This window comes from Erythrolamprus reginae, chromosome 7 (assembly GCF_031021105.1).
Source record: "Erythrolamprus reginae isolate rEryReg1 chromosome 7, rEryReg1.hap1, whole genome shotgun sequence".
Taxonomy (NCBI): domain Eukaryota; kingdom Metazoa; phylum Chordata; class Lepidosauria; order Squamata; family Dipsadidae; genus Erythrolamprus; species Erythrolamprus reginae.
Genome location: NC_091956.1, coordinates 586128 through 605533, shown reverse-complemented (window position 1 = coordinate 605533; position 19406 = coordinate 586128). Strand labels below are relative to the sequence as shown.

At 53.3% G+C, this 19406-nt stretch overlaps 1 protein-coding gene across 1 annotated transcript; it reads right to left on the bottom strand.

Moving 5' to 3' along the window:
- Positions 1–1084: 1084 nt before the first annotated feature.
- On the bottom strand, positions 1085–18225 carry CYP26B1 (cytochrome P450 family 26 subfamily B member 1). The gene is made up of 6 exons (XM_070756787.1): positions 17657–18225; positions 14461–14685; positions 7030–7305; positions 6519–6674; positions 5174–5455; positions 1085–4623 (listed from the first exon to the last, which is right to left on the bottom strand). The coding sequence occupies exons 1-6, from the start codon at positions 17858–17860 to the stop codon at positions 4231–4233; spliced, it is 1536 nt and encodes a 511-aa protein (XP_070612888.1). The 5' UTR covers positions 17861–18225; the 3' UTR covers positions 1085–4230.
- Between the last annotated feature and the right edge of the window lie 1181 nt (positions 18226–19406).

The following is a 19406-nucleotide window of genomic DNA, read 5'->3' as shown; positions in this document are numbered from 1 at the left end:
GTAATAAGTCTCTCTCATATATTATGTTTCTCCTTTTAAGTTGCATTACTGAAATAAATGAACTTTTGCATAATATTCTTATCTTTCAATTTTCACCTGTAGGCAGGAAACCCTACACCACTTCAGACAAATGGTTAGCCAATCTCTTCTTAAAAACTTAGAGTGTTGGCACATTCATTTCTCGAGGCAAGCTGTTCCACTGGTTAATTGTTCTAACTGTTAGGATGTTTCTCTTTAGTTCTAAGTGGCTTCTCTCCTTGCTTAGTTTCCACCCATTGTTTCTTGTTCTACCCTCAGGGGCTTTGGAGAATAGCTTGACTCCTTTTTCTTTGTGGCAACCCCTGAGATGTCGTAAGGCTGTTATCATGTCTCCCCTGGTCCTTCTTGTCATGAAACTAGCCAGGAACAGTTCCTGCAGCCTTTATTATTTACCACATTTTTCGGTGTATAAGACGCACTTTTTTCCTCCCTAAAAGAGACTGATAATTTGGGTGTGTCTTATACTCTGAATGTAGCTTTTTTTCCCAGCCCTAACTAGCTGCTAACAATCTTCCCAGCTCTTACCTTGCAGGCTCTTTCGTTGTTACTCTCTCCGAAGAATGTTTTCCAAGCCCTAAGACTTTGCAGGGTTTTTTTCATTTCTCTAACTTGCTCCGAGTAAGTTTCTTTCCAGCCCTAACCAGGTGCTAACAATCTTCCCAGCTCTTATCCGCTTGCAGGCTCTTTCGTTGTTACTCTCTGCAAAGAATGTTTTCCAAGTCCTAAGTCTTTGCAGGGTTTTTTTTACTGCTTTACTTGCTCCGACTGTTTCTTTCCAGGTGCTAACGATGTTCCCAGCTCTTACTGACTTGCAAGCTCTCTCATTGTTACTCTCTCCAAATAAAGTTTTCTTTAAAAAAGCCCTAACCAGGGGACAAAATAAGGTGCTGGCTAAGGACGCAGGCCAGATGACCACCTGGTAAGCAGATTCTTTTCCCTATTTTCCTCCCCCAAAACTAAGGTGTGCCTTGTACTCCGAAAAATACAGTATATGTTTTAGCCTCCAACCCCCTTATAAATCCAAAAACCACTGACACAAAAGGTGTGAAGTTCATTTTTTTATTATTAAGATGATGATAATGATGATGGAAATCTATAAAACAGCCACATGGATTTTTTTTCCCCACAAAACACACAACGCTTCCCTGCCCACCCCCTCCCCCATCACAGGTGCAAAGATGACCACTTGCGAACTCTTCAGACGGCCCCTGAGCCGAGACCTGGGACTTTTCCTCACCAAGAGGGAGGCTGGAAAGGGGGGGGGTTGGTCAAGGTGAGCTGACCCCTGCATTACAGACACATCAAAAGCCACAGGAGACAAGACACGCAGCACCAAAATATATCCTCACACAACAGGTGCTTATTTATTTTCATATTAAACTCAACACAACTCATGGGAAGTAGCCCAGGGCCAACTCTGCACAAGGTTTTGCTGGAGGGAATTTGCACAAAAGAGATTGTGCGCACATACACACAAACACACACACACACACACACACACACTGGTGTGGCTCCATGCTTAATTTTTTTTCTCTACAGACGAGTTTGCCATAAAGGATGAAAGCCAAAAAGCCAAGCGATGGGACCATTCATATTTTACTAAATAACACACATTGGAGACAGCAACGTTATGTACTAAATATCCATTCTGACTTAATAACAAAAATAATACTTATAGTTTATAAACTCAGACCAAAAAAAACCACGAACCCACCACGTTTCTTGTATCAAGGGCGCCACGGCTCTTGTGCTAAGCAATCAAGGGAAACACAAGACAAATACAGATTCTGGGTCCCGAAAGTGCTTCATTCTGCAAATTCTCTGCAGTAACATTAAGAGGAGTTATCCCAGACTAAATAAAACGCACGCATGTAGATGGACAGTCCGATAAAGGAGAATATTTGTAACTGGGGGTTGAAATTAGGAGTCCCTGGTTGCTTTCATGCAGATGTTTCCTTTTACCCAACTGGGCCACATCACCAGTGCTAGCAGAGAGCATTTCTGAGAAGGCTCTGTAAGAAAAAGTCATAAGACCCCGGCCCCTAATTGCCTCGAAACTTTAGAAAGAATAAACAAGAAGTGTGGAAATATTGTAGGACCAATAAAGGCATGAACGTCAAAAATTAGTGGACTTTGGGAAGCCCCAAGATGTTGTGGGAGATATACCCCAAAGAAGGGGATGGACAATGGACGGTGGAAGTGCTGAATTGGAGCCACCCCAATATGGGAGTAAAATAGGGGTGTGGAATCTGGGAGGATATGAGGGTGAAAAATATATTAAAATGCTATATTTCTGCAAGTTATAAGGTTAAATAAAGTTCAGGAGGGAAGTGTTTTCAATAGGAAGGTGAACACAAGAACAAGGGGTCACAATCTGAGGTTAGTTGGGGGAAAGATCAGAAGCAACGGGAGGAAATATTTGACTGAAAGAGTAGTAGATGCTTGGAACAAACGTCCAGCAGACGTGGTTGGTCAATCCACAGGAACAGAATTGAAACATGCCTGGGATAAACACAGATCCACCCTAAGATAAAATACAGGAAATAGTATAAGGGCAGACTAGATGGACCAGGAGGTCTTTTTCTGCTGTCAGACTTCTATGTTTCTATGGATGAGGAAGGAAGGGAGGAAAGGAAGAAGGAACGAAGAAAACAAAGAGAAGGAAAGATGGAAGGAAGTGAAGAAAACAAAGAGAAGGAAGGAAGGAAGGAAGGAAGGAAGGAAGGAAGGAAGGAAGGAAGGAAGGAAGGAAGAATCCACAGGAACTGAATTTAAACATGCCTGGGATAAACACAGATCCATCGTAAGATAAAATACAGGAAATAGTAGAAGGGCAGACTAGATGGACCAGGAGGTCTTTTTCTGCTGTCAATCTTCTAGGTTTCTAGGTTTCTATTCTGTACTGAACAATTACCCTAGAGACACATGAACATGTCCGTGATCTCTTTGGTCTTGATATGCATATTGTTCTTTCTTAATTTGATTTTGCTTGAAATAAATGTTGTGAGTCTTCGGAGAGAGGCTGCATACAAATCTAATAAATTATTATTATTATTATCATTATTAAAGTGTTTTCCCTTTTATTATCTTGGACTCCTGGAATTATTCTTTACAGACTCCCCCCCCACACACACACACACACACTCCCTATTAGCACTGGTGACGTTACCTAGTTGGGTAATGAGATGTCCAGAAGAAAACAACCCAGCTCAAGAGAGCACCAAGGTCTGGCCAGGGACAGAGACAGCTGGATATAAGGTTCCCTTGCCCAAAAACCTTCTGGACCCACTGGTGGCAAAGGAAGAACTTTCGGTCTTGGGACTGAGAAGACGCCACAAAGGCGAAGGAGCCCCAGGCCTGCCTCGTTGAGGAGGGGGACTTGCAGGAAAGCAGCAACTGACAGCCTCCAATGGATCGTGGCCCGGGCGTGGTCTTCTCTGAGAGACGGGAACCGGGGACCACAGAGAAAGCAGCCACGACCCAAGAGCTTTCTCCAGCCAAGAAGCTCCGAATCCTCCGGCCTTTCATTTTTCCAGAGTTTTCCAGGCTGGAGGGAAAACTCCCTTTTGGCAGCTTCCGAAAGGAGAGAAACGGTGGCAGCTGTGCAGGATTCCAGGCCTCGCTTTGCAAAATGTGCCCCCAAACCCCCTCCCCAGTTGAGTCTTCTGCCCTGTCAAAAGAGCAGGGCTCCCCCAGCCGTCTTCTTCACCCCCCCTCCCTCCTCCTGGATGTTGTGGTTACGCCGGACCCCAAAAGCATGCGCGCAGGGAGGTCGCCTTCCCACCCGGATGCCCCCCAAGGTCGGTTTGTGCCCAGGGCCACCGAGGGATTCCCTCCGGCATTTTGGGTAGCAAAGACAAGACGAGTTCCCGGCTACGGTGGGGTGACACTGCCTGATTCACACTTGAAAGGAAGTGTATATACACACACACATACATGCGCTGAGTACGGTCAACACAATTCGCTTCTCGCAGGTGTTCAAACACAAAACCAAGCAGAAGCCGCGGACGAGAAATCTTCCGTAAAACACCCACCCCCAACAGTTTTGGGCATATTCACTGGAGAAGGCTTTGCGACAGGTGTCCATCAAGGTCAGCCTTCCTCCATCATCGGTGGTGGGTTGAGCTCTCCTTCCTTCCGTCTCTCCGTTCCGGTCTCTTCCACCCTCGCCATCCCCGAGAAGCCCTCGCCCTACACAGTGGCCCCCAACAAGGCCTCTTTCTCTGTCAAGATTTCGTTCTGGTTCGAATCGAGTCCGAAGAACTTGACCTTGAGCCCATCGACCGGGTGGACCACGGGCACCAGGGTGATGGGAGGGAAGGTCCGGGTGGCCAGTTCGAACCGGCTGGTGCTGGCCAGCTCGATGGCCAGCACTTTGAGGAAGAGCTTGGCCAGGTGTTTGCCGAGGCAAGTCCGTATCCCTCCTCCGAAGGGCAGGTAGTGGAAACGGCCGTCTCTGTCTTCGCTGCGCTCCCGGCCAAAGCGGTCGGGGTCGAAGGCGTCCACATCTTTGAAGACGGGGGCCGTGTCGTGAGTGTCCCGGATGCTGTACATGATGCTCCATCCTTTGGGGATCTGGAAGCCCTGGAGAGACCAGAGACGGACCGTCAGCACCAAGAGACAAAACAGGGAGGGCTATTCTACAGAACGCTGCTACAGGCGGGTCTTGTAAGAGCAGGGGATGGCACAGTTGTTGTTTAAATGGGTAGACTGGTTTTTAGCATAATTGGGGATTTTAGACTGTTTAGCTTTTAATCAATTGGTTTTAGCTGCTGTTTTTATATGTTGTAAGCTGCCCTCAGTCTTCAGGGGGGCCGCATATAATAATAATAATAATAATAATAATAATAATAATAATAATAATAATAATAATAATAATAATAATAATAATAATATAATTTATGAGACTTGTATGCCGCCCCTCTCTGCAGACTCCAATAAATAGATAAACAAACAGAGCTTTCTCACCCGTGGCTCCTTTAAGAGGTGCGGACTTCGACTCCCAGAGTTCTTTGCTGCTGGGGAATTCTGGGAGTCGAAGTCCGCACCTCTCCAGGCAGCCAAAGACAGGGAAACCCTGACCCGGAGCCTCTCCAGGGGAGGGGGCTCCACCACGCGAGGTCCCCCGACTCACGTCCAGCTCGAAGGTCTGCAGCACCGTCCGGTACCCTCCAGAAATGGGGGTGAAGAGCCGGAGCACCTCCTTGATGACGCAGTCCAGGTACTGGAGGCTGTGGACGGTCTCCAGCTGGAGGGCCCCCTCGCAGAGGCAGCCGTTGTGCAGCAGGCCCCCGTGCCTCAGCTCCTCCCGAAGCCTCTCCAGGACCCCCGGGTGCTTCAGCAGCTGCATGACCAGGGAAGTGCTGGCGCTGGCGGTGGTGGCGTAGGCCGCGAAGATCAGCTCCAGGGTGCCATCCTAAGGCCGGAAAAAAGGCCATGTGAGCTCCTATTCTACCTTCATTCCAATATTCTATTTCCATTCCATTCCATAATTCTATTCTATTCTACTCTATTCTATTCTGTATTCTATTCTATTCTCTATTTTGTTCTACTCTATTCTGTTCTGTTTTGTTCTCTGTTCTATTTAATTCCATTCCATTCCATAGTTCTGTTCTGTTCTGTTCCTTTCTAATTTCTATTCTATTCTATTCTATTATATTCTATTATATTATATTCTGCTCTTTTCTGTATTCCATTCCATTCCATTCCATTCCATATTTCTACTCTATTCTACTCTATTCTATTCTGTATTCTATTCCATTCTCTATTTTGTTCTACTCTATTCTGTTCTGTTCTGTTCCTTTCTAATTTCTATTCTATTCTATTCTATTCTATTATATTATATTATATTCTGCTCTTTTCTGTATTCCATTCCATTCCATAATTCTATTCTATTCTACTCTATTCTATTCTGTATTCTATTCCATTCTCTATTTTGTTCTACTCTATTCTGTTGTTTTGTTCTCTGTTCTATTTAATTCCATTCCATAGTTCTGTTCTGTTCCTTTCTAATTTCTATTCTATTCTATTCTATTCTATTCTATTATATTATATTATATTATATTATATTATATTATATTATATTATATTATATTATATTATATTCTGCTCTTTTCTGTATTCCATTCCATTCCATATTTCTATTCTGTTCTGTTCTGTTTTGTTCTCTGTTCTATTTAATTCCATTCCATTCCATAGTTCTGTTCTGTTCCTTTCTAATTTCTATTCTATTCTATTCTATTCTATTCTATTATATTATATTATATTATATTATATTATATTATATTATATTATATTATATTATATTATATTCTGCTCTTTTCTGTATTCCATTCCATTCCATATTTCTATTCTCTTCAGTTCTGTTTCTTGTCCATTCCATTCTCTGAATCCTGGCCCAGCGTTGAGCAGAAAGAGCGAGCCTAGCGCCCCCAGTGGCCACAGAGAGCAGTGCCGCATCTGGCCCCACATCTGGCTACCTTCAGCTCCTGCATGGTCAGCTCCTTGCCGTGCTCCTTGCCGCTCTCGATCAGGAGGTCCAGGGCGTCCAGGTAGTCTTTGCCTTGCGGGTTCTGCAGCTTCTCCCGGATGGCTTTCTCCAGGCCCCTCTGCAGGGTCTCCCTCGCACGGATCCCCTGCGGAAAGGACGGCCACAGGGTCAGCTCACGCCCAAGCCCCACGCCTGGGATGGGTCTCCGGGTCCCAAAATCCCCAGCAGGGCCCCCAGGAGGGCAGTGGCTAGACATTCCCAGCTCTTACCGGCTCGCAAGCTCTTTCATTGTTACGCTCTCGGAATAAAGTTTTTTTAAAGCCCTGACCAGGGAATAAAATAAGGGGCTGAAACTGACCAGACTAAGGAGGCTGGCCAGACGAATACCTGGTGAGCAGATTCTTTCCCCTTTTTTTCTCCCCAAAACCTCAGGTGCGTCTTATACTCTGAACAATACGGTACCCGGGATTCTGGCCGGCCCTGACCGAGCCCTTTCTCACCTTACGGTAGCCGCTGAAGGGCAGGTCCACAGGTAAGGAGAAGACGTTCTCCACAAATTGCTGGTAGACTTCGAACATCTGGCCCAGCTCCCCATCTGGGATTCGGAAGCCTAGAAGGACGCGGATGGCCATGTGGAAGGTCAGCTTCTGGGCTTCGTGGTAGACGTTGATGGGCTCCGGGTTCCGGCCCCAGGCTCGCAAGGTCTCCTGGATCACCTGCCGGATCTTGGGCAGGTAACTTTCCAGAGCTTCGTGGCTGAATAATTTGGAGAACACCTGCAGGGCAGACGGGGGAGCACAGGGTCACGAAGGAAGGAAGGAAGGAAGGAAGGAAGGAAGGAAGGAAGGAAGGAAGGAAGGAAGGAAGGGGTCGGCCTGACCTTCACTCCATTCCCCCCCATCCCAAACTCCTGCAGCATCGTCCACCCCACGAGGAAAAGCAGAGCAAAGCGAGAAATGTGAGCCAGTGGAACAACTTGCCTCCAGAAGTTGTGGTTGCGCCAATACTGGACACTTTGAAAAGAAATTAATAGTATTTAGCATTGAGACTTATAGGCCCCTCACGGTGCCTCTTGCCCCCCACAATGGGCATAAAAACAAACATATACCAAATATTTGGACCATTTGCAACCTCATTTCTGTCAGAGGTTATTATCGGGGATATAGATACATTATACTTTTGTTTGTTCATGTTATAGTTCACAATATAAATAAGAAATACAGTACTGTATAGGTATTCTTTATTTGTATTTATATTGTGAGAGGGGCAGCATACAAATCCAATTAATAATAAATAAATTACTAAATGGAATCCCTATTGTTTAATTCCATTTATCATTCCTTCCTTTTAAACAATGGATTCAGCCCGTATTTTATAGTGCTCAGAACCCTTCTTTGCCTTTTTAACTTCCTTGTGAGCATGTCCAGATATTTCAATAATAATAATAATAATAATAATAATAATAATAATAATAATAATAATACTTTATTAGATTTGTATGCCGCCCCTCTACGAAGACTCAATGCCCAAATAGGAAACACCATCAATTCTAGAAGGAAACCCCACACCACTTCAGACAGATAGTTATCCAACATGTGCGCGAGGGAGGGTTCACAACTTCTGGTGGCAAGCTGTTCTACTGATGAACCGTTCTGACTGTCAGGAAATGTCTCCTTGGTTCTAAGTTGCTTCTCTCCTTGTTTAGTTTCCACCCGTTGCTTCTTGTTCTACCCTCAGGGGCTTTGGAGAATAGCTTGATTCCCTCTTCTTTGGGGCAACCCCTGAGATACTGGAAGGCTGCCCTCATGTCTCCCCTGGTCCTTCTTTACATTAAACTAGACATAAACCCAGTTCCTGCAACCGTTCTTCGTATGTTTTAGCCTCCAGTCCCCTCATCCTCTTTGTTGCTCTTCTCTGCACTTTTTCTAGAGTCTCAAACATCCTTTTTGCATCATAGAATAGAATAGAATTCTTTATTGGCCAAGTGTGATTGGACACACGAGAAATTTGTCTTGGTGCAGATGCTCTCAGGGTACATAAAAGAAAAAGATCCATTTGTCAAGATTCGTGTCATACAACACTTAATGATGGTCATAGGGGTCAAATAAGCAATGAAGAAACAATATTAATAAAATATCTTAGGATATAAGCAACAAGTGACAGTCATGGTGACCAAAACTGGATGCAGGATTCCAAGTGTGGCCTTAAAAAGTGGTTTTAACCCTTGGTGTGATCTTGATTCTGTCCCTCTGTTGATGCAGCCTGGAACTGTGTTGGCTTTTTGGGCAGCTGCTGCTCACAGCTGGCTCCTATTTCAATGGGTGTCCACTAGGACTCCAAGGTCCCTCTCACGGTTACTATGGTTGAGCAATGTACCACCTGTACTGTACCTTCCCATTTTGTTTTTCTTGCCTAAATGTAGGACCTGGTTTTTTCCCCCACTGATTTTCATTTTGCTTGACAGCGCCCATTGTTCAAGTCTGCCGAGATCCTTCTGCATTTGGTGCCTGTCAATAGTGGTAGCATCCCTCCTGCCAAGGGAGCCGCGGATGGTCTGCTCCCCTGCCGGCCTCCCCCCTCCCCTCCTGCCAGGGGCCGGGCGGAAAACGAGTGTTTGCTTACTTTTCATTAACTTCCACGTGCAGAGCCGGGACGGAGCCTCCCCCTCCCTCCCTCCGGCTCCAGCGGCAGGGAGCACGCGCCAAGGTCAGGCGGGGCATCCGGCTTGCGGCGGGGGGTGGTCTGCATTCGGAGGGGGGCCCCCTGCACGCCTTGGAAGGGGGAGGCAGAGCGGCCAGCAAGCGAGCAAGGGCTCCCCGGGGAGGCTGGGGGGGGGGGGTTTCAAGCTGTGAATGTGGGAATTACACGCACACACGCACGCACAGAGGAGGTGGGGGCTAAATGCCGGTTTCCTGGACTCCTCGCTGCCTTTCCAAGACGAGGCGCCTCTTTGCGAAAAGGTTTGTTTAGTCAAATAACAGCGCCGGGGGTTTGCCGGCTCCAGCGCGAACGGGGGCGGCTTCAGCAGACGGGGCCCGGGGCTCTGCGGGTGGGGGCGGCCTCAAACAAAAGAAGAAGGGGAGGGGGGTCCTGGGGAGCAGAAGGGGTGCGCGCGCGCGCGCACACACACACACACACACACACACCGGAGTCTTTGCACGGTGGGCCAACGAGGGTTCCCCTCTTCCAGAGTTTGACTTCCAAGTTCCAACCTCGGTGTAAAAAGTCTCAGGAGCCTCCAAGTCCTGGTTCTCCCAAAGGGATTTTATAACACAACAGAGTGGGAAGGGGCCCTGGAGGTCTTCTAGTCCAACCCCCTGCTTGGGCAGGAAACCCTACACTACTTCAGACAGATGGTTATCCAACATCTGTTTTAACACTCAGTGTTGGAGCCTTCACAACTTCTGGAGGCAAGCTGTTCCACCGGCTAATTGTTCCAACTGTTAGTAAATTCTTCCTTAGTTCTAAGTTGCGTCTCTCCTTGTTTAGTTTCCACCCATTGCTTCTTGTTCTACCTTCAGGTGCTTTGGAGAATGGGTTGACTCCCTCTTTGTGGCAACCCCTGAGATACTGGAACATTACTCTCCTGTCCCCCCTGGTCCTTCTTTTAATTAAACCAGCCATGCCCAGTTTTTGCATCTGTTCTTCGTGATGTCTTAGTCTCCAGTCCCCTGGTCCTCTTTGTGGCTCTTCTCTGCACTTTCTCTAGAGTCTCAACATCCTTTTCGCATTGTGGAGACCAAAACTGAATGCAGGATTCCAAGTGTGGCCTTGCCAAACAGTATTATACATTTTCTTTCCCTCCACTGGACAAGAGGCAGCTGGACATCCTGGTTTTTCTTTGAGGACTTTTCACTTCTCATCCCAGAAGCTTCTTCAACTCTGGACGGGATCTTGTTTCTTGGATTAGAAGCGCCACGTCTTCCAAGTAAACACCAGCCAGTCCAGCTGCCACCTCTTGCAAAAAGCCCCTTTGGGACGGCGTGAAAGGAAGAAGAGCGCCTCTGCCCATGTACAGAGGGCTCTTTTCCCACGGTCGGCCGACTCAAGGCTGCAAGCTCCCCACACGAAAGGAGTGTGTGACACTGGCGGGCTTCCTCGAGAGAAATCCCTACACCCAGCACCCTCCCCCGCCGGCCATCCAAAAGCCAGGGAGACCCTGCCACGACCCTCCCTCTCGGTGGGCGGGGGAGAGGAAATGAAGGTCTCCCCAGCTGCGTCCCCTGAAGGCTGCCTTGAAAATCATTGGGCTGGACAGTTGGACTACAGCACAAGCAGCCTCGTCCCGGGGGAGTTACTTAGTTACATAGTTAGTTAGTTACTTACTTAGTTACTTTCTTTCTTACTTTCTTAGTTAGTTACTTACTTACTTAATTACATAGTTAGTTAGTTAGTTAGTTAGTTAGTTAGTTAGTTAGTTAGTTAGTTAGTTAGTTAGTTAGTTACTTACTTACTTACTTACTTACTTACTTACTTACTTACTTACTTATTTGCTTGCTTACTTACTTATACTAAGTTATTTAGATTTGTAGGCCGCCTAATCCAAAAATGACTCAGGGCAGCTCACAACTATGAACTTCACCTCTTTTGCTTCCCTTGGAAAAAAACCCTCCGGATCTTCTCAAGGAAAGCGGCCAGGGGGTCACGGTGCACCCACTGCCCACGGGGGGGGCAAGGGGGGGTCTTTACCAGGTCATTCTAGGTAGAGAGGCAGCAGGGCAGCTCCGACTCGCCTGCAGCCTGGAATGAACACCGGATATTTCCCAGCTCTGCGCCTGCCCTCCAGAGGAGCATTCTTGCGCGGCTGCTGTCTGGGCTGCCGGATGTGCCGGGCATTGGCTGGAGGCCTCGGAGGATCCTCTCTGGCGCTGGGCTTTTTTCTGGGGGAGGAGAGAGCAGGTTTCCCCCGTCCAGTGACCAAGCCATTCGCCCTTTCCGGTTTGGCTGCCTGCAGGGGATTCGGACTCCATGCAAGGTGTGGTGTCAAAGGGGACGTCAAACTGACCGGCAGCATTAGAGAGCATTAGACAGACACAAAATCAGCCCCAGGTGGGATAAAGGCCTCCAGGGTGTATTAGCCGCCAACACACCTGATTCAGGTGACATGAGGGGGGGAATTGAATTACAGGTAGTAATATACTACAATAACCATTTGCTTAGGGGACATTTGAAGCTACAACACTGAAAAAAAGTGACTTTGGGGGCATTTTTCACGCTTAGTGTGGTTGCAGTATCTCCACAATCCCGTGATCAGAATTCAGACCCCTCGGCGACTGACCCGTATTTATGATGGCGTCCCAGGGTCACGCGATGCCCTTTTGCGACCACCTGGCAAGCGAAGTCAAGGGGGGAGGGGCCAGATTCTCTTAACAACCGTCTGACTAACGACTGAGGCTAGGAGGGGTCTTAAAACGGGAGCACAATTCACTTGCTGTCTCGCTCAGCAACAGAAATCTTAGGTGGTTCTAAGTCGAGGTCCGGCTGTTCTTGCAGAAGGTTTTGAGGAGTCGCCCCCAATTAATGGGGCAATCAGGCCTTCCGTCACTCAGTGAAGCAGTCACAAAGCAGGATTGCCTCACTTTAGCAAAGGGCCCATGACGAGACAGGCAGCAGACAAATTTGACGCATAAATATAAATACTGTAAACAAATAAACCCTGCAGTCCCCGTAGTTAGTAATTAAGTGAGGACCCTGCCTCCTTTCTTCCAAAGGTTAATGACGTCCTCCTCTCGAACTCCCCACCCACCTGTCTCCTCCCCATCTCTTGCCTTCCGGCGGCTTGACATAAGGGCTCTCCTATAGCAATGGCATGTAGACTTATATACCGCCTCACTGTGCTTTTCCAGCCCTCTCTGAGCGGAATCAGCCTCTTGCCCCCCACAATCTGGGTCCTCATTTGACCCCCCCCCTCAGAAGGACAGAAGGCTGAGTCAACCTGGAGCTGGTGGTGGGATTTGAACCACTGAACTACAGCTAGAAGTTAGCTGAAGGAGCCTGCAGGGCTGCACTCTAACCACTGCACCAGCCTGGCTCTTGGAGAAGGAAGGATGGAAGGAAGAGAAGGAGGGAGGGAGGGAGGAAGAGAAGGAAGGGAGGAAAGAGAAGGAAGGAAGGAAGGAAAGATAGCATTTAGACTTATCTCCTGCTTCACATGGCTTTTCCAGCCCCCTCTAAGTGATTCACAGAATCAACCTCTTGCCCCCAACAATTGGGGTTGAGGCTGAGTCAACCTTGAGACGGTGGTGGGATTTGAACCACTGAACTACAGCTAGAAGTTAGCTGAAGGAGCCTGCAGGGCTGCACCTCCTAGATAGTCCTGGCGGCGCCAGATAGGTGGTGGGGCAGCCACAGCACTTCTAAAGTGGCACCGCTGCCCCCAGGATGCCACTGAAGAGGGTCACCAGGCAGAGCGGCCAGCATGGCTGAAATGGGGTTGGGGGGGGCACAGGCAAGGGAGTTGAAGACCCCCAGCAGCTATAAAGGTGCAGCTACCTGGGACCCTAAGGAGGCTGCAGCCGCTATAACTGTGAGGACCAGGTGTTGAGGAGCCTTCAGGCAGCGAAGGCAAAACTTTGAACAGTCGCTGAACCTGATGGTCGTAATTCAAGGATGAGCTAGAGTTGTGTTCCGTGGAGCATCTTCTGCACACACACACCCCAACCCATCACAGCAGCTCAGACAGAGACTCCGGGGGGGGGGGGTCTCAGAAGTTTTCACCTTTTAACGAGCTGTCAGTGGCCAAAGGTCCCAGAGGACACCTTTCAATTTCCAGCTACCACCCATCAAAATGTCTCCCAGGTCAGTTTGAGAAGATGAGGGGATGGAGGCTAAAACCTATGAAGAACCGTTGCAGGAATTGGGCCTGGCTAGTTTGATGAAGAGAAGGACCAGGGGAGACAGGAGAGCAGCCTTCCAGTATCACAGGGGTGGCCCCAAAGAAGAGGGAGTCAAGCTATTCTCCAAAGCACTTGAGGGAAGAACAAGAAGCAATGGGTGGAAACTAAACAAGGAGAGAAGCAGCATTTAACTAAGGAGGAATTTCCTGACAGTCAGAACAATTAATCGGTGGAACAGAAGTTGCCTCCAGAAGTTGTGAATGCTGGAAGGAAGAACCCCACCCCTCCCCGCTCAGCACCCTAGAGATGCAGGAGCCCTTTCCCCCTGGAATGGTGCGACCACCCCTCTCTTTACAGCTCTCTGGCAAACACAAGCATACACAAACACACATACTCTCCGGCGGGAGCCGCTCCTCCAGCCGCGGGCCGGCAAGAGAGCCCCGCTCCGATCCTTGAGCATCTCCGCACGCCGCCTGCCCCCCCCCCCAGGGGTTACTAGAGTTCAGCCTCGGCACGTGCCGCCGCCGGGGAGGTCGAGGCGAACCAGACGCCCGGCCGGCCGCGAGCCACACACAAACACACCGCGCCCCGTATCCCCGGAGGGAAAGGCCGACGGCGCTGGGGAAGGCCACCCCTTTGCCCTCCCCAAGGAGCCCTCGAGAGACGCCCGGCTCACCCCCCGAGGCCCGGGACCAGAGGTGGGCTGCTAAGGTGGACCGGTGACGCGTGCTCGACCCTGTGGCTCTGAGTGCCGGCGGAGTCCAGCGCAATTCTGCCACGGCACCTGGATAGGGAGCGCCCACCGTGTCCACGCGCAATTTCGCTCCCTGCCCAGGTGCAGTAGCAGCATTGCGCTGGACTCCGCCGGCACTCAGAGCCACGAGGGCGAGCACGCGTCAGCGGTCCACCTCAGCAGCCCACCTGTGCGTGGGGCCCCAAAGCCCATCCTCCTCGGCCCGTTCCCGGAGCGGTGCTAAGTGCTCTCCGGCCGAGGCAGCCCCCTGCGCCGCCCCCTCGCAGAGGCCCAGCCGCTTTCAATTCCTCGGAGAGCCGCTCCAGAGATGCCCCGAGCCCCGCGCGCAAAGCAGCGCTCACCTTCCGCTTGTGGCGGTGGACGTCGCCGATGGAGTTGGCCACGGTGTTGGGCCCCAGGAGGAGGCGGGTGCTGCGCGGCCACTCGGTGCTGACCAGGCTGTGCTCGCCCATCAGGATCTTGCGCACGTTCTCGGCGCCCGTCACGCGGATCAGCGGCCGGCCCAGCAGGTGAGTCTTGAAGACGTTGCCGTACCTCTCCCGCCGCGAGGACTGGAAGCCGGGGCCCTGCAAGGGGAAGGAGGGCTCAGCTCAGCCTGGAAGCTCCCCCGCGGCCGGGCGACGGAGTCTCGAGGCGGGCAAGTGGGCGCCGAGTCCGGGGTCGCCAGCAGAGCTCCGGCTGTCGCCGCTCCGCCTTTTTACGCGCCGGGTGAGGCTGCTGAAGGTGGACGGAGAGCTTCGGAATGGCCGGCTCCTGCCCCCCCCCTCCCAACCCCTCCTTGCCTGCTCGGCCCGTATCTTTTGCCCGCTTCCTTCTGTTCACACGCACACGCGTCGATAGGGATATGGAAATGGTTAAATGGACCTTTTAAAGGTTAGATGGTCTTTTTCTGCCGTTAATTTTCTATGTTCAACCGTGCGGGAAAGGCAAGGGGAACGCCTGACCACGGGAGTGAAGTCCGGCGCGTGAAAAACGGGGTTTCTGCTGGTGATTTTGGGTGGGTGGGATTTCTTGGGCCAAAGAGGGTGGGGAGGGAAACGCCCTGCGGGACTTTCGCCTTCCTTAACCGAGGCTTTGGTTCCTTCTGCTAGGAGGGGGCGTCTCGGTCCGTCTTAGCCCCCCACCCTCCCCACACGCTGCCGACGCTGCCGGGAAGCCGAAGAAGGCGCAAAAAGCGCCAGCCGTGATCCAAGGAAGCCGGGCAGCCTCTGGGAGTCGGAGGGTCGCTTGCGCGCACATTCACGCAAAGACTTTGGAGACTCCAAAGAGGTTCTTTATTTATTGAATTTATATGCCGCTCATTCCGAAACGGACTCAAAGCGGCTATTACTAGCGAATTATGTGGATGCGGTCGAGCCTTCAAACGGGGCAAAGGAGCCGCCAGCGCAGGGGGGAATCCGAGAGCCGAGTTCAACTCCTGCCCAAAAGCGCTTCTGGTTACTTAGTCTCGGATGCCCAAGGCTCACAAACACACCCCGGGTTGTGCCACTGGGAATTCGCGCAACTCGTGATGCCTGGGGGCGGCGGATTCCCCTCGGCGGGGAAGTGGGGGGCTTCCTCCGCTGCCCGGGTGGGCTTCAGCCTCCCCGTGCAAATCGCCAGCGGTTGGTCTGGGGTCGTCGGAGCGCAGGCAAAATCAGGGATGCAAATAGTGGGCGCCCCTTTTTACAGACACCCCCACCCCACGGCGGGGTGGGGGCAATCTTTCTGCTTTGCTGCGCCGGAGTCTTCTCATTCCTTCGCGCCTAGGGCGGCACGCTAGAGCAAAGGGGACCCCCTAAGGCCATCTATACCACCCCAACTGAAGCCTCCCTAATGGGCGCCTCGCAAGTTCCCTGACGCTGAAAGGATTGGGGGAGACGACAAAACGCCTCTCGCGCCCAGAGATGGCCAGGTGAAGGGGAGGAGACCGCGGCCCCCCAAACTAAAGAGTCGGGATCCCCTCAAAGGAGGGCGGGCTCCAGAGACCCCACCCGTGGAGCCGTGGGAAGGATACAAGTTCTTAGATTACGACCGGGGTGTGTGTGAACCAGCCTCCTCCGCCTCCCCTTAGCGCCCTCGACTCGTCCTTCCCACGGAGGGCGAGTAACCGGGTGAACCCCCTCCAAGGATCCCCGGCTCAGCGTGGGACGAGACCTGATCGCTTTCCCAGACGCTGGCGGGGAGGGAAGGAGACGGGGCCACCTGGACCTCCCGCGGGGTCCCCCTCCCCATTTTCCGAGCTGGAAAGAGGAGGGTATCCCCCCCCCCGCGCGCCTTTGGGAAGAGAAACGCCGCGGAGGCTCCGCGCGCCTCGACAGCCAAAGAGGCGCCCCGCTTTCCCGGCACGGGGTCTCAGCCGAGGCGGAGAGTCGGGGTCGAGCAGGGGTTGGGATCGGTGGGAGGGGGCTTTAAAAAAAACCAAAACAAAAGCCCAGTTGTGAAGTTCAGCCCTTCAGGTGACCCGGTGTCTTGATCTGCGTAAATATAATTAAAAGCGCTTTTAGGGGCATTAATAAAGAGTTATTTGTGCCATGTTTCCATCCTCGTACAAAGGGCACCTTTATGTGGGGAGGTTTCGGCGGACTCCGATTTATACTTTTTTCCCCTTAAATTTATTTTTAGACCTAGACTTTTTTTTTTAAATGCCTGGATGGAGCCTGGAGGAAAAAGAGAAAGTCCCTCCTTGCTCGGCGCCCCTTGTGAAAAATCGGACACATTTTCTTTTTAAAAGAGTCCCATGGAGGGACGGCGCTTAACTCTTTAGATGCTGGGGGGTCCTCCAGACTTGGGAGGGGGGTCCTTGGCTCTCTTGGAGAGAGAATTCACTGGTGAGGAGGGGGCTGCAGAGGAGGAAAGGATAACCTCTCCGGCGCCCCGTAGAATCGCCTTCGCGCTTTCCTTCGGCTTCCTAGCGGAGCGGCGGGGGTACCCGGAGGAAGTCGAGCCCTTCGCCTGAGCCCCGCGGGGATGGGTAGGTGGGTGTGTTGCGGGGAGGGGGTGGAAATAGCGGTCCCGGCAGAGGAGCGACGGAGCGGGGAGGGAAGAAAGCCGCGAGGACATCCCGCCGAACACGGAGGCTCGCGGCTGTGGCTATGGCGCAAACTGCGTGGGGCTGAACCCCGAGTGGAGGGGGGGCGGCAGGAGCGCTGGTCTGGCTCTGCAGCCGAGAGGGAATCCCGCGCTGCGCTTTGCCCGGGAGGGGAGGGAAGGGGAAGGGAAGGGACGGCGAAAGCGCAGGCGAGGGCTAAGAGGCGAACCGTCGCACGGTTGCGCGCGAGCTCCTATTAGATGGAGCCTAGAAAGGGGCCAGCCTCCCCACTTCCCTCGCTCCGCACGGCGCCTCTCCCACCGGCAGGAGACGCCGAGGAAAGGCGCGGGAGCCGCGGCGGCTTCCAGTCTTGCAAAGCGGTTCGAGGCCGGGCGTAACCCGGGACTGCCGCCGCCTCCTTCCCCCGCCAGGAGCGCCCGGCTCTCGGCCAGCCTGCCGCCGTCGCGCCTGCCCTCCCCTCCCCGCCGCGCGGACCCCCAGCCCGGGGCTTCCCCGGCGGCGCTTACCTGGAGCAGCCAGTGGAAGGTCTCGCCCACCAGCGGGAAGCCCATGGTGCCCTTGGGGATGGGCAGCTTGCAGCTCTTGTCGCGCGTGGCGGCCCAGCGGAGCTGCCACAGCTGCTGCGAGACGGCCAGCAGGAGCGTCAGCGAGGCCAGGCAGGCGGCGGCCGTGGCCAGCGCGGAGAGCAGTTCGAAACCTGCCAGCAGCATCTTCGGGCGCCGGGGATGGAGCAGCAGCCGTCGGAAGCGCCGAGCGGGAGGGATTGAAGGCGGCCGGCCGAATTCGACTCCGGGACCCAGACGGGGAGGCGAGCGAGGCGCTGCACGGATTATTGGAGAGCGGGGCGCTGGGACGGAGAGGCGAGCGCCCCTTCCCGCTTGGATGACCGGGCGGAGGGAAGCGCGGGGCAATTCGGGGTCCCTTGGCGGAGGCGACCCGCTCGGATCTTCGCCCGCCGCGGCGCTGCAACCCGGAGAGCCGGAGACGGGGCGCAGGAGGCGGCGAGAGCGGGCGCGGATCTGCAGCGGGCTTCCGCGGGCGCGCCGTCCAACTTGCGCGGCTGCCCTGGGAGCGTCTGGGCTGGGCGGGGGGCGGGCCGGCTGGGGGCGGGCGGGCGCTCCGTTTGGCGGCCCCGTCGGAGGAGGAGTCGTCGCGCTGCGCGCCAGTTTGCGGGGCTGAGCCCAGGCGGCGCTTATATAGGCAGCTCGGCCGGTGCTCGGCCGGCGGTCGTCCCCTCCTCCCCTCCCCTTCGAGGCGGGGGCGGCGGGGGGCGAGGCGGGCCGGGCGCTGGAGCGTGCCAGCCCTGCCTCCGCCGACTCCGCTCGGGTGGCGCTCGGCAGGGGGAGGCTCACCTAGCGCCAGCCGCGCCTCACCTGGCCGCGGCAGAGGGAAGCGGGGAAGCCGGCCTCGCTGCGCCTCGCCCGGCCACCCTGTCGCCCCGCCGCCAAACGCCAAGGCGGCTCGGCCGGGAGTCTCCCGCTAGCGGCTCGCTGCACTCAGCAGGCGTCTCCAGGGAAGCGCGGCGGCGGAGGAACCCCGGGGCCCGGCTGGGCGCGCACTCCCCTTCCCCGAGGACGGACCGTGCGGGAGCCTTTCGGACCCCCATGTCCCCGCGTGTCCCGACTGGCCGCCCAGCGAGGAGGCTCTGGACGGCGCCGGGCGCGGCTCGGCTGCTCGGGCGCGAAACTGCTCCGCCACCGACCTGCCGCGACTTGTGCCCGAGTGACCTGCGCCCGGGGCTCTCCGCGCCTTGCCGGGCGGTGCCGGCGCCTCCCTGCCCGAGTGGCGGCTCGCTCCTGCCCTGGCGGGGGACTCCGGAGGAGGGGAGGCCCTGCTCTGAGCGCCCGGGGGTTGTGGGCGGGGGTCGCTTGAATTCCCCACCGCCGCGTCCAGTCAACCTGTTGGACGTTTTGCGTAGCTGATCGTTTCCACCGGCAAAGTAATGTCCATTGCGTTTGTATGCCGCCCCGAGGCCTCGGAGAAGGACGGCATACAAATCTAATTAATAAATAAAATAATAAATACATGTTTTCTTTATTTGCTCCGTTTTATTCTTCAATTTGTAATTCGTAGAGCCCCCCAATTTCTGGGAAGCCCCTAAGAAGCGCCCAGACTTCCAGGGGGCACTTGGGGGCTGGAAGCGTTTTAGAAGGGGCGGCGTCCCACCTGCGGGAGAAACAGGGGGGGCTTCCAAGGAGGAGAAAGGGGTGAAGCTACAGGGGATCCAAACACCCAGCTGGGACATGGAGACCCAAC